Source organism: Carlito syrichta, unplaced genomic scaffold (genome assembly GCF_000164805.1).
Source record: "Carlito syrichta isolate Samal-C Ts95f unplaced genomic scaffold, Tarsius_syrichta-2.0.1 Scaffold305876, whole genome shotgun sequence".
NCBI lineage: Eukaryota > Metazoa > Chordata > Mammalia > Primates > Tarsiidae > Carlito > Carlito syrichta.
The window spans coordinates 289,110-313,480 of NW_007249972.1; the positions used below are offsets into that span (position 1 = coordinate 289,110).

General features: G+C 35.7%; 1 protein-coding gene across 3 annotated transcripts; it reads right to left on the reverse strand.

The window, feature by feature from the left end:
- Positions 1 to 1,135: 1,135 nt before the first annotated feature.
- MMADHC (methylmalonic aciduria and homocystinuria, cblD type) lies at positions 1,136 to 18,552 on the reverse strand. Of its 3 annotated transcripts, none has more exons than XM_008062888.2 (8): positions 18,256 to 18,552; positions 17,694 to 17,753; positions 12,910 to 13,054; positions 10,516 to 10,733; positions 7,932 to 8,037; positions 7,237 to 7,367; positions 2,470 to 2,556; positions 1,136 to 1,666 (listed from the first exon to the last, which is right to left on the reverse strand). In XM_008062888.2, exons 2-8 carry the CDS (start codon positions 17,700 to 17,702, stop codon positions 1,472 to 1,474), a joined length of 891 nt encoding a protein of 296 aa, XP_008061079.1. In that variant the 5' UTR covers positions 17,703 to 17,753; positions 18,256 to 18,552; the 3' UTR covers positions 1,136 to 1,471. The 3 variants fall into 3 exon arrangements, with proteins under 3 accessions (XP_008061079.1, XP_008061080.1, XP_008061081.1); XM_008062889.2 differs by lacking the exon at positions 18,256 to 18,552 and adding an exon at positions 18,192 to 18,253; XM_008062890.2 differs by lacking the exon at positions 17,694 to 17,753 and having other exon boundaries at positions 12,910 to 12,975; positions 18,192 to 18,552.
- Between the last annotated feature and the right edge of the window lie 5,819 nt (positions 18,553 to 24,371).

Below are 24,371 nucleotides of genomic sequence, written 5' to 3' on the forward strand. Positions count from 1 at the left end.
AACTTACCAAGTATGCATGATATATTCACACACACACACCCACATGCACACACTCCAATACTTCTTTTCAAAGTGCTGTGGGAATCATTACTTCATTTCATAATGAATGGAAAACTCTGTAGCTCTTATTCCGTGAATTATAAGCAATATCCTATTATCAACTCAACTGACATGTTGACTAAGCAGAGTTTTATATCAAGTTGTGATTAAAAAGTTAGTCACCTCCAGGTATTCCTATTTAAAACAGGCATTTCATTAAGACATATAAAAAACCCATATAATTTAATTTATTTTGTAGAAGTTACTTTTTCTCTTGAGATCTGTCTATTTCTATTGACAAAAGTCTGACAAGTGAAGGATGATTCTTTTAAAGTTTATAATGCTGAGAACGCAAGCTCTTTCACAAATGAGACACTTCTGTAAAATATTGCAGTTTCCATCTATTGTTAAAATTGAAGAAATATGATTTGGCAGCTGAGATATAGTTTCACCTGACAATATATGTCTGTCTCAACTCAAGAGTTAAGAGAGAATTACTCTTTTAGTCTATATAAGGACAAGATTCATATGCTTCTGTACATGATATATTATCCTTATTCTTCTTTTCCTGCACATAACATTATTTCAATACTCCAGAAGGTACCAGGACACTTAAGAGATAATAAAAATAAATAAAATTAGAAAAATTAAAATATACAATGAATTTAGAATTATCAATTATATTATTAAAAACAATCTTTAAAAGATCAATACTATTAATGCTTAAGTTTCTTTCTTTTTTTTTTTTTGAGTTGGAGTCTTACTCTGTCGCCCAGACTGGAGGGCAGTGGCTGCTCCCGGCCACCGCAGCTTTCCGAGTAGCTGGAATTACAGGCGTACGCTACCACGCCCGGCTAATTTTTTGATTTATTGTAGAGATGAGGTCTCGCTGCCCAGGCAGGTCTCGAACCTGCAGGCTCAGGCAATCCACTCACCTCAGCCTCCCAAAGGCGTGGGATTACAGGCTGAGCCACCGGAGCCCGGCAATGCTTAAGTTTCTTAAGAATCTTTTTTTTTAGCTATCCTAAATGGTTAGAGGGAAAAATCTTTAAGAACTATATTTTTAAAATATTGTAATAAAAACCACAGGTTATCATAACTAAATGTCTCTTTTATTTTTGGAGGAAAACAGTTAAAACTGAGTTTTTTTTCCCCAATAAAGGAGAGAAATAATAAGAGATTATACCCTGGCTACATGCTAATTACTATATTCTATTTAATGTGGATGTACTTAACATGTAATCAGTGGTAATACAAATAATGAACATTTTCAATTTTAAAATCTCAAATCACTTGCAAATGCTGTAAATTAATAAATGTTGAAATAAATACTTAGAACTAAGTATTTTTTAAAACTGTAGTCTTTGACAATGTTTATACATCAATCCAAATGTAACATACAAATAGTACAGCAAATACATTAACATTCCTGCTAGTTTCCACTTAATTTCTTCATAATATGGCTGTCTGGTGTTGCATTAGTAAAGATACTTCCTACAACCACATGGGTACCCCAGAGACTATGACGAATCACTTTACAGCATCCAAGATCATCAATAGAGAATCCTAAATGTCGGTAGCGTTCATCTGTTTCAAAGAGAGTGTTGTTTGTATATGGTCCAAAAAACTAGAGGAAATAAAAATGAAACAGTATTTTCATTAGCAAGGAAGACATTGTAGTAATAATTAATTTTTAGGAAAACATGAACACATCTATTTTAATACTCCAGGAAAAAGTCACATAACATCTACCTAGCACTCCCTCCCCCCAAAACCTATGCATTTTAGAAATGTTAAATGATCTAGCACATTCCATGTTATTTAGAATCTAGTGCATATTACACACCTTTAAAAGTAAAATAAACCCTAGACAATTATCTACAGGTCACCTCCTTCATACAAGATAAGGAAACTAAAGCCTAGAGCAAAAGTGTTCCATTTCTAGTCTCCACTATATCTTATTTGTCTTTGAGAATGGTATACAGTCCTATCTTAAGATTCAAAAAGTGATACAGCTATTAATAATTGAAAAACATACTTAAAATGTGACCAAATGGTGGTTCAGTTATTTTCTTCAAGATATAACCTTATATGTTGTTTAATTGCTGCTTCCTTAAAGAAAGTAGACTGAGGGTGCCACTGCACTCCAGCTAGGGCCACAGAGTGAAACTCCAACTCCAAAAAAAACACCTGTTATTAACTTTTATTAAAAGCATTCAAGTGATGGAAATTAAGTTCTACTCTGAGTGACTGAGGTCTCTCAAAAGTTGTGAATGCAATTGACTCTACAGTACTTCTTCCTTGGGTAAAATGGTGATTTTTTGTAAAGTCCTAAATAATCCATTTTTATCAAAGTTATAAATATAAGCAATTTTACAGTAAAAATAATCTCTACTTCATATAATCTGGTTTGAAAATGTAGTTACTCACTGCCAAACCAGATGATGGGTCAACAAAGTCAGCCCAGTATCCCTCAGCTCGAAGAGCATAGCAAATTTCCTTAGCACCAACGATGAACTACAAGGAAAAAGGCACAAATAATATGCTCAAGATGGCATTAATACAGAGTGTTATTTAATAAATTTTTAAATGAGTATCTTCTGCTTCAGAGAACTCAATACGATTAATAAAGAAAAACCAATGGTAAATTAGACTGTAAAGTCAGACAATTATTTTCATCATTCCAAAAGATTAATGGTTAACACACTTTAATTTTCTTCCAAAAAGTCTTAATTCTATATTTTTTCTTTAAAATTATTTCTTACTTTATGAACGATTTCTAATCAGTTCTGTGCTATTAACTTCTGAATTTGTCATAAATTATCAACTATAATTGCTATTTTGTATCATTATGGTGATGACAGAAATAGCTAAGGGTATAATATAAAATAGTTACAATGAAAATATATGAACCATTCATTAGATTGAATGATAGTTGTTTGAAAACATATATTTGTATGTGCTTCAAAACACATCTATCCACTCAGTCACGGAATATTTCTGAAGAGACACATAAAAATAATAAAACTGAACAGATGAAATACAGGGTTAACCAGGGTACTAACTTTTCATTATGTACTCTACTAGTGTATAATACTACATACTATGTGCATGTATACATACACATTTTATTCTTAACATCCTAATTTATATTTTTTTTTGTGCATGAGGAGGCAAGGAAAGAAAGAGAGGGAGAGAGAGAGAGAGAGAGAGAGAGAGAATGAGGCAGGGAGGGTGGGAAAGAGGGAAAGGGAGAGAGAATTTCTTTGATATTGGCTTTATCAGAAGTGTAAAAGGTGAGAAGACAGTAACAACTATCAAGACCAGATCACAATGTTGGAAAAAAAGCAAGAGACCAAAAATGTTTTAAAACAAGGGCACAGTTCCACTTCTAGACACAACAGAGTAATATGTCCTAAACTCACCATCTTACTGAAAAACTATAAAACTGATCAAAATATACCAGGCAACTATTTTTAGACCCTGAACAGGTCAAACAAAACTGTAATCTTAGGGAGAAGGAGAACAATTGAAGTCACTCCCATATTTGCTCCAGCTTTCTGTCTGGCGATACTTTGGGAACACTTTCTTGTTGCAGGGCAAAGAAATGGAGCCTAAGCAAAGTGTTGGCACTTCTGAACTGATGAGGTAGAAAGTGAGTTCTAGAGAGCTGAAGCACCTGGAATTTGTAGGGCAGAGCACAGTAATATGCAGAACAGTCCACCCTACTTTCTTAGCCAAGGGCTGAACTGTGCACTCATGCCACAAGATCCCAAGAGTCCTAGCACAGACTGCCAGAAGCGGGCCTGGGAGCTGAGCTGTGATACTAGGTGTCATGCAGTGCAGGGACACATGAAATTCTGACCCACTCAGAATGAAGACACCTCTGGTATTCAGCTGAGATCTCAAAAGTCTAAGCCTCAGGAATCAAGGCTGTATCCTAATTCAGAGGTTAGCAAGCTACAGTCCAAGGCCAAATCCAGCTGGCCTGCTGCCTGTTTGGATAAAGACAATTTTATTGAAACACAGTCATGCTCTTTCATTCACATATTGTCAATGGTTGCTTTAACTATATAAGGGTTGACTAGTTGAGACCCTATGGCCTATAAAGCCTCAAGTATTTACTATCTGGCCTTTGTTAATAGTATGAGAAGCTACTTTTTAGACTAGCCTCCTGCAGTAGGCTCCAGCAAAAGGAGACCAAACTAGAAAGGAGACATCAATGCTAGGTGCCACCTAATCAAACTGAATTCTGAAACAGGCTAGTTTTCCAAATAAACCAGGAGATTCACAGAAACCAATCAGAATGGGCCTCATTTACCTGAGTCAGCATGATTAAGAATGTCCCTCTATTTTAATCCTATGAGGAAAGTAACTATGAAAGGAATAATCTGCTTCCTGCTCTGTTATGTTTTTACAGCACACTTCTGTCTATAAAGCAAACTTCCTTATAACATTCATTTTATTTTACAGATTCTAGAATTGCAAATAAAAACTAACTAGATCTTTAAACTAAATTTGCTGTAATTTTGTCTTTTGTCACTCTGTTATACAGGGTATACCACCTAAGCTAACTCATTTTTTCCTAATACCTTCTTGTAAACTAACAAATATAAACAGTATGATAAAACTGTATTATTTAGGTTATTCCCCATACTTAATATTTACATTTTCTGCTGTATGTTATTAATCCTGATTCTTAAAAATAATAAACTACAAAATATGGTTTAGAAAATAGTCATTAGAATATATTTCAATTTAGGCTAGGCATAGTGGCTTATGCCTGTAATCCCAACACTTTGGGAAGCTGAGGTGGAGGAATTGCTTGTGTCCAGGAGTTTGAGGCCAGTCTGGGCAACATAGTGAGACCTGGTCTCTACAAGGTCTAGTGGTCTTGGGCACAGTGGCTCATGCCTGTAATCCCAGCACTTTGGAAGGTTAAGGTGAGAGGATCTCCTCAGGCCAGGAGGTTGAGGCTGCTGTGAGCCATGATCATGCCAATGCATTCTAGCCTGGGCAACAGAGTGAGACCCTGACTCAAAAAAAGGATATATTTCAATTTAATGAACAGATGTACCATACATAAAAAGTACAAGGAGTGCAAAACAATGCAATCAAATGTTTACAAACATTAACTGAAAGAATCCCGGGTTATCACGAAAAGAACCAGGAGCAAACACTGACATCTACTGGAAAAAATCAGAATAGATTTAAACCATAAAACATAAAAATATCTACTCAGAGGGTGAGCTAGGTGTGTTTCCTAAACAATCACTAACAAATCTTCAATAAAAAAATTTTTTTCACAGATAATAGCTTCATTTATTACAAAATTAGAAATCTCAAGATGAAGCATATTGCCATTTCAAAGCCCTAAAACTGATTATAGAAAACTGACTTAGAATTACACTGGAGTCAGTATCAAATTAAGTTCAGAATCTTTAACTGACCAAAAATTAGGACCACTAATGCAATACACATGTTAAAGCTCTCTAGCACTTCAATGACAGCAATAAGTGTACATATTAAGAATTATTTGAATATGTAAACTGAAAATGTTTACTGTTATTGCCTATTTAAATTCCAACTCTCTAAATTCAGATTTCCTTAAAATCAGAGACAATTCCTATGCCTCTTTATAACTTCCTTGTTAATTAGTATATAACTAATATGCTCACGATTGTTAAATATTACATAAAATCTATTAAAGCTATACATGGGACAGCTTTTTTATATATACTGAATACATAAATTCCAATATAGGTATTTTTACAATTGAAGAAAACCACAAATCTAACCCCAAATAAAATATAAAACAATTCCTAACATTATCCTGCAGTGAATTCCCAACTCAAGTTAGCGAAGGTGCCCAAGCTCAGCTCTTGGCTAAGGAACCAGCGTGATCTGCTCTGCAGACTACTCAGGAGCCCTCATTGTGCACATTCATCTTTTCCAGTACCTTGCCCCACAAATTCCAGGTGTTTCAGCAGTCTAGAGAGAACTTTTGCTTTCTAATTTGGGCACCTTTGCTAACTTGAGTTAAAAAGAAATGCTAATATCCAGCATAAGCTAGGGTATTGACATATATTGTAGGACAATCTTTTTGGCAGGTAAATTTAAAGTATCTATCAAAATTTAAAATGCACGTACCCCTAGGCTGGGCACAGTAGCTCACACCTGTAACTCCAGCACTTTGGGAGGGCGAGGTGGAAGGACTGCTTGAGGCCTGGAGTTCGACACCAGCCTGTGCAATATAGTGAGAACTTGTCTCTACAAAAAATAAAAAAAAATTAGCCAGGTGTGGTGGCATGCACCTATAGTCCCAGCTACTAGGGAGGCTGAGGTGGAAGGATAACCTGAACCCAGGATGTTGAGGCAACAGTGAGCCGTGATCGTGCCACTGCAATCCAGCCTGGGTGACAGAGTGAAACCCCAACTCAAAAGAATAAAAAAAAGAATAAAATAAAATGCATATATCCCTTGATTAGGCAATACTTTATTTAGGACTCTATAGCTATTACTGTGCATGAAAATATATGTTTAAAGGTGGTCACTGCTGTGTTCCCTGTAATAGCAGAGAGTGAAAATATATGTATATATAATCACATGGAAGGTATCAAAACATATCTTTAGGTTAAAAGCAAAGGACAGGAAAAATGTGGGTATACAGTATTATACTATTATTGTACTGTACACTGTTTACTTTTTGGAGATGGTTGGGGTAATTTTCACTTTTTACTTGACATGTTTTAAGTGGGCAAAGAAGGATGTAGAAGAAGGGGAGAGGTGGGGGAGGGGAGAGGAGGAAGGGGAAAGGGAGGGAAGAGATTGAAGTGGGGGAAGAGGAAAGGAAGGGATAGAGGGAGGGAAGGAAGGAGAGAGGGAGGGAGGGATAGGTAAAGATAGATATAGCTAATTTAACTTTTTTGTTGTTTTTTTACCTTATTTTCTAAACTTCATAAAGCAAACATATTCTTAAAAAATTGAGGAAAGTACTGCACAGAATCTACGGTTTTTTACTACTAAAAAATAAAAGTGGCATTTTTATTCTCAAAACAGATGTTAAGTCCTTTAGTATTGAAATACTTCAGCAAAGAATGAAAAAAGGCTGGAAAAAACAGTCATCATTTTAAAATGCTGATTCACTGGTATTTAAATAAGACCACATATTAAATTGTTAGCAACTGACAGAATTACCTTTTCTAAGAGCATTTCTCTTTCAGTTTCTACCTCTTCACTCCAAACAGTCATATCGTTCTTAGTTTTCTGTGTTACAGTCAGAATCATTAGTTTGCTATTAGCCATTTCTGGAAACAGTGATTGAAAATCTACAAATGATATAAAAATAAAAATTTCAGAGAGAAAAGAAATTGTTTTTGAAAGAAAGAAACCATGCATAAAAATACTTCTTTTGAAAAACACAGATTATGTTAGATTACTATGGCACTAAGTTATTTTTATGAATGCATATTATTTTTGAAAAGGTAAAATGAATTTGGTTTCGCTTTCTGATTTGTTGGATGAATTAAAATATTACTACCAAAAATTCTGAGGGTTAAACGAGGTTACACGTTATTGGTATTTTCAAAAATGTTTAAGATTTGTATTGGTACTATATGTTAGCTCATGAAATTATAGCTATAATAATCACCCAGTAGAAATAACTTAAATTACACTTTAGAAAAAAAGTTATTAAAAATGGCAGTATGAAGTCAGATGTCATGAGACATCTGAAAGCCTCTTATCTTGGCCATGCTATCATTTCCAGCCAGATACATTAAAATATTAAGGAGCAAAGCATTCTAATTCCTATATACATTATTCAGCACATTAAAAAATTAGTAACACTATCTAATACACATTAGTGTTTCAAAGTATAAAGCATGACATACCTCTTCGCAGCAATTCTGGACATGTTTGGATTGCACACTCTACTTTGGCACTTTCAAAGTAAGTTTCTGCACTGTTAATTTCTTGTTCAACAGGTGCATCATTACTCTAAGAAAAACAAAAACATAAGTAAATAAAATCTGAAGTTCAAATAAAATGATTATCTTGCTTGTTATGAACTTGTCTTCTTTAGAAAAGGTTTTTTATAAATAATTATCTAACTAAATGTAATAATGTTTTCCTATATACTTAAACTTTTCTCTATGAGTATGATTTTAAAGTTCTAAAAAATTTTGAATAAAATAAAGACTTGATATGAACAGAAATTAGCTAAGAAACTAAAATGTTGTGTGTCCAACAATGTTACCTCCTCTATTTTATGTAATATCTAGTTATCTCTTCTTTGATAATCTGTAAAATGGGGATAACAACACTAACTTATAACAAAACATGATTAAATAGTATAGCCTCTCCCACAGGAAGGGCTCGGAGGCTTTTATTTGCCTAAAATTTACTGAAAGCCTACTATCAGGCACTATGATAGGAACAGACACTACAATAGTAAAAATTCTAGTGTTCACGCTCAGGTATATTAGACTTAGAAGAAGAAAAATAAGCATAAATAAATAAATCACTTCAATATAAAAAGTGTTACAAAATTATGAATAAAGTTTTCTGGGGGCATAGATGAGGAAGAAACTTGCTTTGCTGGGAGTAATCAGGAAAAGACTGAAATGGTCATATTTGAGCTAAAAGTTAATTAATGTGTGGGTCAGACATGTAAACAACAGGTGGTATATAGGCTAGGAATTCAGAAGGAAAAACAGTCCAGCAAGAGATACAGAGCAAAGACAGAGAATGCTGTATTTAAGAAAAATAAAAGTATGCTGTGGCTGGAGTGCAAAGTAAGCAGCAGTGGGAGATAAGGTGGGAAGGATAAGGGATCAAAATTATGAAACACCATTTATGCCACATTAAGAAATTTTTGACTTTAGTCTATAGGGGAATGAGAAATAGCAAGATCAAATATAAAAGCTAATGGGTCAGTGTCAGTGTGGAAGATCTATGGTAATGAGGACCAGGTGACAGATCAGTTAAAGGGTAACATTTATTGATCGCTTAACGAATTTAAGTACTTTACATAAATTTTGACATTTAATCCTCACAGTAATCTTGTGGGCTAGGGTTATTATTATTTCCATTATATATATAAAGGAACAGAGACCTGAAAAGGTTGAGTAACAAAGTTATAAAATTAAATAAATTGCAGGGCCAAGCTCTGAACCTAGATTTATTCTATCTCCATAGTCCTTCATGCATAATGCCTCTGAGAATCCAGATAAAATAAAGAATCCAGATAAAAATTCTGGTAGAGAATTGAAAGGACACTAATAATTTAGAAGCAACTTCAGAGAAGGAAGCAGTGAGATTTTTACATTATTTAGGGGGTATGATGAAGACAGGAATCAAGGTTGATGCTACAATTTTTATCTAGGGACAGAGGGAAGATCGCTATGTCATTAATACTACTGGTTTTATGGGAGTAAGAGCAGGTTTTGAGAAAAAAGGACTACTTCAGTATTAAGATATGCAAAATCTGGGGACTTGTGAGACATCCAAATAGAGATGGCTCAGTGAGCAAATAGATATACAGAGCCAGAAATGTCAGAAATAGAAACACTCAGTTAGGAATTCTAAAAACATAACCTGTGGAGAAAGCCAAGGGATTAAGTGACCAAGGAGCAATTCAAATGAGAAAATGCAGGAAAGAAACCTATGAAAAATGTAATTGGCTGGCAGAGGAAGAATAAAGAGCCAAGAAAACCGAGAAGGAATTATCTGAGATAAAAAGATAGAGGATGTCAATTTTGTCCCAGTGTCGGGTCATCTGATATAACTCATAATTGTGAGAGATTGTTGCTTTTAATAATATGGCTTTGATCAAAAACTCAGTCTAAAACTACACAAGAATGAGAAAAATGATACATATCAGGGAGTTGAGAGAAACCCTGAATTGCATGTAGCTTCCCACCTGAATGAGCAATAACACAGTTTCAGATTATAAAGCTCAAAATTGGGGGAATAAAAAAGCAACAACCCCCAAACCTCTCAGAAATAGTTAAAAAGCCTATGAAATTAATTCTTTTGTTCATTTACTATATCTGAACAATTTCAGAGATCTCTTAAAATTTTCTTGTTTTAAAATGGCTAAAGGAATATAAAACTGGCTAAATTAGACCAATATACAAATTGTAATTGCCATTTTTAAAAATGAAAAACAGATAACCTACATTTCTAGTAATAAAGAAATTAAACTGTCAATATTTGGAATAAGTTATTAAAAAATATACTTTTTTAATTGCCTAAAAGATTATAAACTAAAGTTAGGTAAAAAAATTATATAGGAAACACTATGTATATGACAATGCCAAGTTTTGTAATGCACATATTATGTTGCTTTTGTATATACATGTACTGAATTATGTTGATTTTTTAAAACTTTTTCAATGAAAATAGTACGCTCATAGTAATCCAAAAGTGATATGGGACTAGTAAGAAAAGCACAATAAAGGTTAAATAATGTACCTGAAATTCATTCATGTACTGTGCCATCACAAACTCATGTCTTTCACTTGATAAAGGTTCTGCTAGAACATCAGGCAAAGTTTTATGAACTAGGCTGTTCTTCTGTGAAGTGGTCCCATTGAGGTGACAATCAAAACCTATGTTCCCAGGAAGCTGGAATCTCTGATCCTGAGGTCCAAATGGTCCCATAGTTTCATCAGGCCACACTGTTCTAGAGCCTGAAGAGGAACAAAAAACTGAATCATTTTCTCCTTAGTAGTCAAGTGTCCTGGTAGACTGAAAAAATGCTCTTCTTACAAATATATTTTTTACCAAAAAGATAGATTTTTGAAATCTGCTTTCATATTTGAGGATAACTTAGTTTCATATTGTTTCCAAAGCACTAATCAAAGCAACCAGTTGTCAAGTCTATTATTAGGGGAAAGATTCAATGAGGTAATCTAATCCATACTATGAAATGCTTGATAGTCATTAAAAAGAAGACAATAAGCCTGACACTGAATGAAGTCCAGGATGTATTGCATTAAAAGAAAACGCTAAGTCAAAAAATAATATGTAAATAATATGTATTCTTTGACTTTATCATACACAGTATGTATAATAATGTTTATTTACATCCTCATATTCATGTTTTTAAATAAGGAGAAAAAGATCAAAAAAGGAAAGACACTAACTTAACAATGGTTCTCCTATGGAAGGGGCATTAGCCAATGTTACTTGGTGGCATAAAACATTAATGAACTGGGGGAAAAAAAATCACACATTATGAGATGTAATGCTCTGTTTACCAGCCACATGAATTACAGCAAAACAGACCACATTATTCACTTAAAATTCAAAAAATATCCTAATTTATAAAAATTCAAAAAGACCCAGAAAAGAATAAAGTAGAAAACAAAATAATTATTCAGAACAGGGGAAACGGAGGAAGAATTGCTGTGCACATTATTTGGCAATAAAAATAGATCTTTTTGAATATTCTGTCAGAAAGTGACTGAAAACGGCCAATATAGTTGCCTCATTAGTAGATCTTGAGAGCCACCATATCCCTCCTTCCAAACTTATGACATACATCACCCTTCAATCATGGAACCCTTTTCTGCTGAACACAAACAATACTTCTCAAACTCGTACTTGGCATTCATTTGGGATCTTGTTAAGATGCAGATGTGATTTAACAGGTCTGGAGGAGATTCTGTATTTCTAACAAGCTCCTGGATGATAACTACCGCAGATCATGCTGAATAACAAGACTCTATCTAGAAAGCCAAGAATGATTGACTTTAGTTTAATCAAGATAAAACCTGTTACTATTTTTGAACAAGATGGTTTTTAAAGACTCTTCAGGTCTAATAGTTTATAGTTCTTTAGGGAAAATAGGTGTCCCATTTTAATAGTGGATTTGAGCACATTTTCATGTGTTTACTGGTCACTTCGATTTTCTAGTTTCTGTAAAAGGCCTATTCACACCCTTTCTACTCTTGTCTTTTTGCTAATGAGTTATAAAAATGCTTTTATATTCAGGTTACTAACCCCTTACATAATCTGAGTAACAAGCCTTTCATTTACGATGCAGATATGGTTATACTTCAGGGGATATAAACTGCAAGTAGTCAAAGTTATAAAGGAAAACTGAGGCAAGAAGAGTTTGAAATTCCCAAGTAAACTTAAATTACATTGTAAATAACATGTTCCATGAACAAAGGATTCTATGAACAATGTCTTTAGGACACATTAAGTTTCTAAGAGCCTTTAATGTTTTTGCATGCGTTGTAAACCTCCAAGACAGGAATATGGCGTGCAGTATTATTTCTCAAACTTACCTACCACAGAACACCCTCCCACGCCCCCTCCCCCCTTTATTCTTTTGACCTTGAAGGATTCATAGCTTGAGGATAGTTTAGGAACTGCTGCTGAAAGTAATGAAAAATAAAGTTTATCAAGAAAGTGACAAGATTAAAATAGTTTAGAATCATTAGCATGACAGTGGTATACAAAATGGATTAGAAGTAGACTTTGTATACAGCAGATGAGTTACTGACTCAATAAACAGTAATACATAAAAAGTACAAGCTTTGTTTTTGAAAATTGGCAAAGAATAAAGACGAAGTAATAACATGGTTTAACAGGACTAAAGGAGATTTATTTAGGGAAGATTACATGTATTTGATGACAGAAGAAAAATTAAGTTTAAAAAATTAGCTTTAGACACCAGTATTTTTTTTTATATCATAGCTTTCTAATATAAATATTTAGACAGAGCTCTGATTTATTTTTAGTGGAATAAATGCAACTTCAGAAAATCTGTAAAACTTCAAGAAGAAAAATTGGAGGAAACTGAACTCAATATGTTTTGAAGCAATTACAAATAAAGCAATAACAAGTTTCACTTACATATATCTGGAGGTGCAGTGGCCACATGAGACTCATCAGAACCTGATGATCCTGCAGTTGAAAAGGCTTTGGGATTGACAACACTTTTGACTAAAGAGCAAAATCCTGGGAGATAGGAAACCAGTCTAGCTCTATTACAAAGCACCTAAAAATGACACAAAAATTAAAATTATTTATTCTGGATACAACTGTTATATTTACATAGACAACTCTGGCAAATCTTCACACTGAAATGCTTTTTTAAAACCTACAATTACTCCACTTTTACTGAGTTTCTATTATATGACAAGCATTATATATAATTTTTAAAATAAAAACAAATATTTTAAAAGGTCAGAATTCAAAAGTACCACATGAGAGAACGGAAATCTTCAAAAGTTATCTTATTTAGATACAACACCAAAAAGGCAGCATAACAAGATTCTTCTACCCTTGATAAATAACTTTCAAGACTTCTTGGAAGAAAATCTGTTACTTTCTAACTCTTCTCTCTTTTACCACTATAAATTATGGTAATTATCTCCCACATCATTCTTTCCTCTCGATTTTATTGCAAAATGTCCACTTTCCTTCATCTTTGCACATGTCTTTTTGGTACATTTTTTTCTGCTTGTATTTTCATTTCCTAGACTATGAGATCAATTATAATGGGTGAATGTGTAGATATCCATAAACTCTAAACATAATGCTTGGGTCAAAATAACAGTGTAGGGGATGGCAAACTATTTCCCAGTATAGCCCACTGTTTTGGTAAATAGCATTTTATTGTAACAAAGCCATTCTCAGTCATTTATGTTCTGCCTATGGCAGCTTTCCAACCATAATGGCAGAATTAAGTAGATGCAACAGAGACTACGGCCCACAAAATCTAAAATATTTACTATCTAGACCTTTATATTAACAGAAAATATTGGCAACTCTTGGTTTAGTGGAAAAGAAAAAAAAATGACATATCATCTGTGAAATGCTAGCAAAAGATTTAAAAAACCGTTAAAAGATTCTTGAGAGGAGAGGTAACACAGTTCATAGGGGATATACTAGGTTTTGAAGAAACAGTAAACATTTGCTGGAGGAAAGGTGCATTTTGATGAGTGATCTTCAGGAACAAATGTAGAGAGACATAAAAGGTATATTTCAAAGACTGAAAAATACCAGTGAGGGTGAATATAAGGGATACAATAAAAAAGAGGCTTGAAAGTTAACTTGTGGACAACTACAGAGGACTTTATGTTAGACACAGACAGTAAAGAGTCTGTTACATTAAGACAAGAAGTCAGAATCTGAATCTGAGAGCAGGAAAGAGTCAGAGTAAACTGACAAAAATAAGGGAAACTACAAGGATTGTACCACTCTGAACAGTATAAAGAATGGAAGCAGTGGGTAAGACAGGTGGTATGAAAACTAGTTACTAGGAAGTTCAAAAATTCCTACTACTTGATACTTCAGAATCATTCTATTTCCCTTTCATGTAGTACAATATGCTGAAGTTCACCCCATTTGTTCTTTCTAATTTCATTTCTCACCATAAGTTTGTCTTTCTACCTGATATAATTTCGTATAAATTTTACCCGTCCTTCCCTTATTCTACTCTTTAATCATATAAAAATATCTCAACATTCCCCCATATTTCTCTGAATGTTTTAAACTGCCACAAGATTTCTTTTGCTTAAGATATATTTTTCCTTCTTCCAAGAAATTCTAACAAATTCCTACTCTTTCGTCAAAACCTGGATAAATATAACTTCTTTAGTGATATGTGTCTCCAAAACACAAGGTCTGTCTCCAGAGTATTCTGTTCAACTGAAAATTTAAGCATCCTTTCTTGAGGTCTGTACCCAACCTACCCCAAGAGACAAAAATGGTAACTATTTGACTTTTTATTTATTAAACAAACTTTTAGATATTCATATAATATAAATTTACCTTTACAACTAAGGATATTTAAGAGAACCTACCTCAGGATCTAAAGACAATTTAAATTTTTTTTTTTTTTTTGAGTTGGAGTCTCACTCTGCCACCCAGACTGGAATGCAGTGGCCGCTCCCGGCCACTGCAGCCTCGACCTGCTGGGCTCTGGCGATCCTTCTGCCTCAGCCTTCCAAATTGCTGGAACTACAGGCATGCACTACCACGCCCGGCTAATTTTTTGATTTATTGTAGAGATGAGGGCTCGCCAAGTTGCCCAGGCGGGTCTCGAACCTGTGGGCTCAGGCAATCCACTCATCTCAGCCTCCCGAAGGCGCGGGATTACAGGGTGAGCCACTGAGCCCGGCTACAATTTAAAATTTTAAATTCCAAAAATATTTTAAGCAAAGGCTCAAAGTAAAAAGAGACATGATAGGAGATTACCTGAAGGGGGCATTATTTATTTGAAAGCATGTGATAGTAAATAGTCAATGTTGGCTACTATGGGGCTAGATGCTATGCTAAGTGCTTTACATACATTGTCTTACTTAAATTCCTTAACAATCCTATACACTATTATTACCACTAGTTTTAGTATGATCATTAAAATATGGTGTGATCATTTACATTCCTTTACAAACAAAAACAGAAGGAAAGATAAAATTACTCAAATAATTTTAAAAACTGTCAGTTATTACTTTGACCTGAATACCAAGGCCAATAGTTTGTATTTTGACAATTTTTTCTTGATGGTACAACTTTTAACAAAAATTACATAATAAATGTGAGTTTTGTACCTAGCCTAAGAAAATCCAATCACCAAATTCCATTTTAGTGGCAAAACAAACCAGTATCTAATTTTCCCACTGAAAGGAATAGCTGATAATAGTACTAATTTGTTTCAAACTTTAACATATAAAAGTCTCATCTTTTACTGTGGAAGTGAAATATTTTGTGAGAACTTGACAGATTTTATGACACTGGTTGAGTCAATGAATATAACTAAAAGTGACAGCCCATAAATTGCTCAGAATTATAACAGTAAGTTTATTTTAGTTTGAGAATAGGCACGTATCTTATATATGATTAACTTCAAATAAACCTAAGATTCTAGACTGGGGAAGATAAAAAACTATTTTGACTTTATAAAATCCTTATTAGTATATAAAGAGTCTTTTTGTGCACTGACTTAGGACTATGTCCTGCTTTTAGTCATGTGATGAGAAAATGTGGTCTGTACCAAAGACTGAAAACTGGTAGTCTACGAAGTACATCAACATCCATCCCTAGATATTTCTGTTTGGTTGCAAGAAATTGGAACTGAATACCAACACTGAGAAATTGCAGGATTCACATAAAAGTTCCAGATTTTTGGCTTTTCTTGAAGACACAGAAGATCCAGCAGGTGTGGATTCACATACCTAAATGGCATTAGTTAGCAACAAATCACTCTAGCTAAGAGAAGGGTGTTCCCTTTATCTCAGAAGCACATTATTCAGTTTGTCATAGTCCCCACTAAGGCACCTTAATTAACCTGTCTAGACACTGAAGGATAGACATTTATGACTCTTGCTATGACACATCTATCTGCATGTTTCATTATCAACATCCATTCAGTATTTACAATGCATGTAACAAAATGCATTACACATTTTTAAAGCACATTTGTATACTAAAATTTAAATTTATTTTAATATAAACTTCTTTCTAACAAAGGATTTATAAAAATATCTTCCAAAACATTCATCCTACTGAACAAATTTATTCATTTCAACAAACAGACAAAAGCCAGGTCAAATATTAACATACTATTCCATTTCAATTAATTTCTCTCCTTGGAAAATACCACATACTTCTTTTACAACATTCCCATTCTGTGAAGGTTATGACGATGTAAAAACTTCACCATAGAACTTGGCCAAGACTGGAAGTCAACTCTTATGACTTGTCTCTATAGTCACACCTTTAGACTTAATATATCATGTTCAATTACAGAAATACCATTCTGGCTAACTGTTACCATATTAATCTTCCCAACACACAGCTCTGAGTAAGCCATTACAATTTAAAGATAAAGTCTATACTACTGAATTTGGCATTCAAGGCTCACTATCACTCGACCCTCATTTCATAATCCAACTTCATATCCCCTAATCTCTTTCAGACATTTTACATAGAAGAAAGCAAGTAGAAATGACTTCTCACTTTTGAAAGGGGTAGGGTGAGGTGGAGAGGTCTCTGAATATACTTCCAGTCTTTCCCATCCAAATAATGCAAATCTCAACCACATTTCAAAACTCAAGTTAAATGCTTCTCTCATCAAGTGATCCCAAACTCCTTTCCATAAAGCTCTGAATCTGCATTGTAACTTTGTATAGCTTCTGCAAAGTTATTACTTTCTACTCTTACTGTAGTTATTTTCATATGTGCCTTTTTTCCACTATCATATGAATCCCTCAGGATACATTCAACAAATATTTCTAATGTGTGTGAAGACCTTTTGTTCTCATTTTCTAAGATTTGGAAGGTCACTTCGTATCTGAAACTGCTAAAAACCTTCAGTTCAACTAAACAAAGATATTTTAAAAAAGGGCTTAAAGATAGGTTCCAATGTTTACTTAAACAAGGTCTCCAAAAAACAATACTGAAAGGATGCCTGCATCAAATTTCCGTACCTATAAAAATGAAATTGGAAAAATATGTACATATGTTGAAAAGAATGTTTGTGTTCAAACTACCTTCAAAGCCTAACAACATAATTCCACGCCCCTGGCTCCCGTGGACATTCTGGATACATGAAGTTTAACACCATGCCACAAATAGACCCATCCCTTCATTTCCTCGCGAGTTACTGGTTCTTAAAAGATTCATTTACTCACATTGGCCATCTCTACCGGACGGGACAGTAGCAAAACAGCTTCCCTTTTGTAAAGTTATTCCTGGAGAAGGACAAAACAGGCTAGTGACAGACTAAACCCCACAGACAGCTCGGGTGACGTCCCCTCATCTACCGTGTGTCCCGCCGCCACGACAGGACCAAAGGCCAAGCTTTCCCCGCAGCCACACCGGCCAGAGCCCGCCCCCAGCCCGCGCGGGGCGCAGCGCCCCGCACCCCCACCCGAGGACGCCGTGCTGCTCGGAGCCCCCAGGTTGTGGTGGCGGAAAAACAACTCGGGTCAGTCCCGGGGGGCGGGCCGTCAGGATTCAGTCCCGAGAGTCTAAGCCGGCACTTCCACCTAGGCCAGAGCTATACTACAACAGCTCCAGTCGAGGCTTCGGGCTGAGTTGAAGGGTAAGGAAGCAGAACAGAGCTTAAAGACAGAGTGAAAGGATGACTGGGGACAACGACAGGGACAAAGGAGGAGTAGGGGCAATACCGAGGGCTGTAGCCCCAAGACGGGCGAATTTGGGCGGGCTACCGCGGGCGGAAAACATCCGTACCAGTCACCACCACTGCTTCCAGCTGTCCGAGAACCTGACTCTTTCTGCCGTCAAAATGGCGGCAGCGAAAACAGCAAAGGAAGCGGCGGTAGCGTCTACGTTGGCAGTGACCAGGCTGAAGAAGCTGCTTCAGAGAGCATCGCTGCAGATAGCCGAACAAATGATGCGCATGCGCACGCGCACAGTAGACCTAGTTGGAGCCGACCTTCCGTTGGATAAATAGTGGGAGGGGCGGGGCGATCTGAGACGGTGAAGGGGAGGGCTCCCGACCTGGCTTAGGCGGGTCTTCATTTACTTCGTTGACTTACGATATAGTTGATACGTTTCTCTCACCCTAAGCCTTTCTTGTTGCCTTCAGGAGAAAGTCTACTCTTTGTGTCATAGTTTAATTTTCATGAATCACTGTTTTTGAACACTTATCTTTTACTGTGTTACCAACCTGGTAGGATCAATATCAGAGGATTTACTTATAAATAGTATATCATTTTTATATAAATATAAATGTATATCAAATAAATGTTTAATATGTTTTTTAAAGTTAACTAAAGTCTGTACACCCATGCTTTATTCAAACTTCCTACGTTTTTGACCTAGTGTGCTTTTCTGGTCCAGTATCCTATCCAGGATACTATATCACATTTAGTCACCATGTCTCTTCAGGCTCCTGTAGGCTGTGACAGTCCCACACCTTTTCTTTTCCTTTTCTTTCTTTCCTCTTTTAATAACCTTGATAGTTCTGAGGCATACTCACCAGACGTTTTGTTGAGTGTTCTCCAGTTGGGGTTTGACAGATGTTTTTCTCATGCATTGACTAAGATTATACATTTTTTTTTTTTTTAAGTAAAGGTGCTCTTCCCATCACATCTTGTAAAGGGACCTACTATCAACGTGACATATCACTGTTGATGCTGTTATCACCTTGCAACAGAAGTGTTCTCCAGGTTTCTCCACTGTGAAGTTACTCTTTTTCCTTCCCTTTTTACATTGTGCTCTTTGATAGGATGTCACTATGTGCAGCCCAAACTCTAGGAATGGTATGGTATGCTCCACCTCTTTGAGGGCAGAATATCTTCATAAATTTTTTGAAATGAGTCTGCATGGGGCATTTGTCTGTTCTTTCCCATTTATTCATGTATTAAGTCATGTATTAATATCATAATGGATTCCATGGATATTAATTTTATATTTGAGTTATAATCCAATACTGCTTTATTTTATTGTTCAAAATGTTCTATCTTTGCCTGTTGAAATTTCTTTTGTCTTTTTTACACACATTCATTGTTTTCTGTTTTTATTTCCCTAAGAATTTCCCCAACCAGATGAAGTGAGGATTAATGGGAGACCCAAACTTCACCTGTGTAATGATCACTTATGTACCTAATCCTGAATTGTACTCCACATCTTTAAAATAAAATAAAATAAAAAAGAATTTCCTTAATTTCTGGCACTATAAAATCCTCCAGGCTCATCTTGTATATCTTTACCGCAATCCTAGAATCAGCCACTTCCTCAATGAGCTGTGGGTCCTTTTAATGGAAAATAATATTAGAAAAAAGACTTGAACATTTGAGATATTGTTTCTAGGACCACTCAGCTGACAGAGGAAGGAAATATATATGTATGTACTAACTTGAGTAAATACACATATCTATAAATATATATTATCCATCGGTATCTATGGCAGCTAAACAGGAGTTCTAGGTTGAAATTCTTAGAACTGAGATCTCCAGCTCTAATCTAGCACTACACAGATCATTCTAGCCTTCTCCCCTTGCTTGCTTGCAGCCTTTCACTCCAGTGTGAGACACTTGGTTCTAGCCATCTGCCATCCATTTACCTAATTGTTGAATTTCAGTTTACATGTATGGTGGGTTCAGAACTGTTAACCCATATTCGTATACATGGTGGAACTACTATTCACCATGTATAGTGGTTTCAGAATCATATCAGTTATACCTTTTGGAAACGGATATACCAACTAGAGTACAGTGCTATGCATAGTTCCTTTGCTTTTAGTCTCATGGAATCCACTCATTTTCAAAGTTACTCAGGTTGAAACTCCCCCCTCAGCTTGATGAGGTTATTTTATATACTTGCAGTACAGTTAGAAAAATTTTCCACAGTCTGCATTACATCCTGGGATTGTTCAAGCTTGTAAGATTCTCTAAAATTTTTTCACCCATTAATGTTCTCTTTGTGCTGTAAGTTTCTTTGGGTTTTAACAAATCCATACGTAGTGTCATGTATCCACCATTACAATACCATAGAAAATAGTTTCACTGCCTTTTTTTTTTTTTAAATCCCATGTTACATAAACCCCCAACCTCTCCATTTCCCTACAGTCACTTACCATCTCTATAGTTTTGACTTTTCCAAAATGTTATAGAAATGGAATCATATAGTGTGTAGCATTTTCAAACTGGTTTCTCTAACATAGTAATAATATGCATTTCGGATTTGTCCATGTTTTTGTGTGGCTTAATAGCTCATCCCTCCCTCTCTTTTTAAAAAAATCCCTCTAATGTATGGGTATACCACTGTTTATACTTTCACCTGTTAAAGAACATTTTACTTTCTTCTAGTTTTTGACAATTGTGAATAAAGCTGCTATAAATATTTGTGTGCAGGTTTTTCTGTGGACATGTTTTCAAGTAAGTTGAGTAAATACCTAGGAGCACAATTACTAGCAATTATATTTTCATATAATATTTGAAAACAGTTCTGATAAGATAATTTGAGTATTTTCCCCTGCAATCATATGCACAGTTAATTTAACAAATACTCTGCTGTGTTGGTAACATAGAGCAAACTTCATTTCAGCCCAGTCCAATTTCCACAAATTAGTTATGTCCAAATTAATAGGTTTTACAAATCACAGGCCATCTGACACCCCTTCAGCTGTTCAAATTGATGAATAATCCATCACAGAAAAGGAGAATATCTGAGAATGAGTAAAGATATCCAAGGATGGAGATTCTATTACTTTCCTTGAAAATGTCATCTGATGTTTCAAAACTCCCTACTCTCAGGAAATTGTCCCTGGCCTATACTTCTCATGTTGCACATTTATTTCCTCTTTTTCTGTCCATAGTCAGAGACAGCTAGTCAGTAGAGGGATGGAAGGCAGAAATTTTTCACTTAAAATTTTCTTTTTTAAAAATTGATGCTTTTTAGTACTGGGTATTTATTGCTCCAAAAGTAGGTCAGTGGCTCAAGTCATTAGACTCAAGGTGAGATTTATAATGGAAAGAGAAATGAAAACACTAGGTGTAGGCAAGATAATCAAGGAATGGGTGAGCGCTCTCTTTCTCTCTTGTGACTTCATGGTCTCTTGTCAAAACCTGTGGGTGTCAAGTTCTTCAGGGATAGAGTACAGAGAAGCACCAAAGAAGTTGATGATTTGGGGACTTTACCTTGCAGACATTAGTGACATGAAATAAAATTCTAGAGTTCAGGAGAAATTCTAAATTTAAGGAAAGAATTCTAGATTATTTTTCTAAGCTAAGCGTATCCAGGAGTTGCCCATCTGAAGACCTCTACCATCTCCACTGGTACTGTTCTAGAAAGGCAGGATGCTATATGTAGTTGTACAGGTATAGACTAACACCACACTGTCCTGGTTGGATTTTGGAATCTGATATTTCTAGTTGGGTAATTGTCCTAGTCTGTTTCAAATTGGTATAACTGAACCTCACAGATTAAGCAATTTATAAAGGAAAAAAATTGACTCATAGTTCTGCAACTGTCAAGTCCAAAAGCATGCTGGAATCTTGTGAGGGCCTCTTTGCTGAATCATACCATGGCTGGAAGAGATGTAGAGGGTTGAGTACGTTTCAGGCAAAGGAAGCAGCATAAATAAAGGTACAGAATCCAAAGCACTGAGGGCAGTTTGGGAGATCCAAATGAGTTCAAGGGATTGAACTGGAGTTAGATAGGGACCAGATCATAGTTGACCTTCAGTGCAATTCCAAGGCAGATGTAATCCTGGAAGCAAGGAGAAGTAAGTGAGCAGATTTAAGAAGTCATGCATTATCAGATTTGTGTCTTAGGAAGATACTTTAGCTGAAGTTCAGAGAACAGACTGGAAGGATGTGGGACTGCAATTGGACCAACCAGATAGGAGACTATTGCTGTATCCATGGTGAAGAACACAAGAACCTGAAATAAGGGCAGGGGGTGTTGACGAGTCAACATAGTATGGCCATTCATTGATTGGAGATGAGAAAAAGGAGACAAATTGAAGAAGACTTGTATTTTTGTCTCAGGACACTCAGTGAATGGAGTTGCTTTCACTGAGATTAGGAATCTAGTAATACCAATATTTGTAAAATATATGCTTTGTGGCAGGCACTTGGATAGGCATACTTCCAATATTTATTGCAACCCCATAAGAATGGAAATGTTATTATCCTCATGTTATAAATGGAGAAATGAAAGCACAAATAAGTAAAGTATGTTTCTGAAGCTTCAAAGACTGAATTTAAATCTAGGTCTGTTTAAAACTGTGTTCCCTTTTTCTAGGATACTGTCTCCCAAGAGGAAAACAGATTTAAGGAGAAAGATAATAAGTGTGGTTTGGGATATTTTGGATTTAAGATGCTTGGACGGGCGTGGTGGCTCAAGCCTGTAATCCCACTAGGAGGCCAAGGTGAAGGGATTGCCTGAGCCCAGGGGTTAGAAAACAGTCTGGGCAACTTGGCGAGACCTCATCTCTTAAATCAAAAAATTAGCCAGGTGTGGTAGTGCAAGTCTGTAGTTCCCGCTACTTAAAGGCTGAGGCAGAAGGATAGCCTGAGGCCAGCAGGTCGAAACTGGGGAGACTGTGAGCCTGCTCTCTAGTTTGGGTGATAGAATGAGACACCAACTCAAAAAAAAAAAGGATGCTTGAAGGGAATTCATGTGGAATTGTTCAGTAAGGTTCATTGTGGAAGACAGAAATTTGAAGGTTATTAACATATGGGTAATAGTTAAAGTCATAGGAATCCCTTAATTTGGAGTAGTGACGAGCTTTTCGGGGAGAAAAAAAAGGCTTGTGAAACTTGAAGATATATGTACATTTTTGTATATTTATAAGTAGATCAATTTTCCCCTCTAAGGATAGGGTCAAAGCTTCTTCAAGTCTTTAAAGGAGCTCATGCTTCTGAACAGGTTAAGAGTCACTAATGGAGAGTATAAAAGAAAAAGGCAAAAGTCAGAACTTTAGGACATATTAATTAAAGGGGTAACAGAAGAAGAAAAACTAGCAACAGAAACTGATAAGTTTGAGAGGGTAGAAGGATATAGGGAGGTATATTTTGAACATCAAGAAAGCAATTGCTCATTATAATTAGATGCTACTCAAAGTCTTATTGAGTACCAAAATGAGTCGAACATATTTGGTAGATAGGGCAATGGTAACTTTGCTAGAGGAGTTTTAGTGGAGTAGTGGGGAATAGAATTTTGATTACTGTGGCAATCAAAGAATGATGCATAAATTTCTTGAGGACAGACATTTTGTCTGTTTGTTCATTTTTCCTGGTACTTCACTACATTCCTACTACAGAGAGGTATAATTTATAAATATGAAGGGGACTCTCCCCCCCCAATCCTGGAATTATATTTTGGAGAATAGGCCCCATGTAGTACACTCAATTTTTTCCTCCGGATCAAATGGTCAACCGAAGTTTTTACCTGAAAGTTTTGAGAAGCTTGCATCATTTTGCAGAAGAAATATCCCGAGTTGTGGCAAACAGGTGACTGGTTCTCAGACCATGACAACGTACCTGCTAATACAATGCTAAGTGTTCCGCAGTTTTTGATCAAAAAACAGCATGACGCCTATACTTCACCCTCCCTATTCACCTGATTTCACAACTGACAAGTTCAAAAACTGTTTGGAGCAGTGGAAAAAGTGTCTCAATAAGTGTATGGCACCAAATGTCTGCTGCATTGAAGGTGAGAGAAGGTTAAATATGTAAGAATAAATATGCAATTTTTTTTTTTTTTTTTGAGTTGGCGTCTCACTCTGTTGCCCAGACTGGAGTGCAGTGGGCCGCTTCCGGCCACCACAGCCTCGACCTACTGGGCTCCGGAGATCCTTCCACCTCACCTTCCAACAGCCAGAATTACAGGCATGC

Coding starts and splice junctions, on each gene's coding strand:
- MMADHC (XM_008062888.2), bottom strand. Junction 8,038..10,515: donor AGTACATGAATGAATTTCAG/GTACATTATTTA, acceptor TGTTTTTCTTAG/AGTAATGATGCACCTGTTGA. Junction 7,368..7,931: donor TCCAGAATTGCTGCGAAGAG/GTATGTCATGCT, acceptor TATCATTTGTAG/ATTTTCAATCACTGTTTCCA.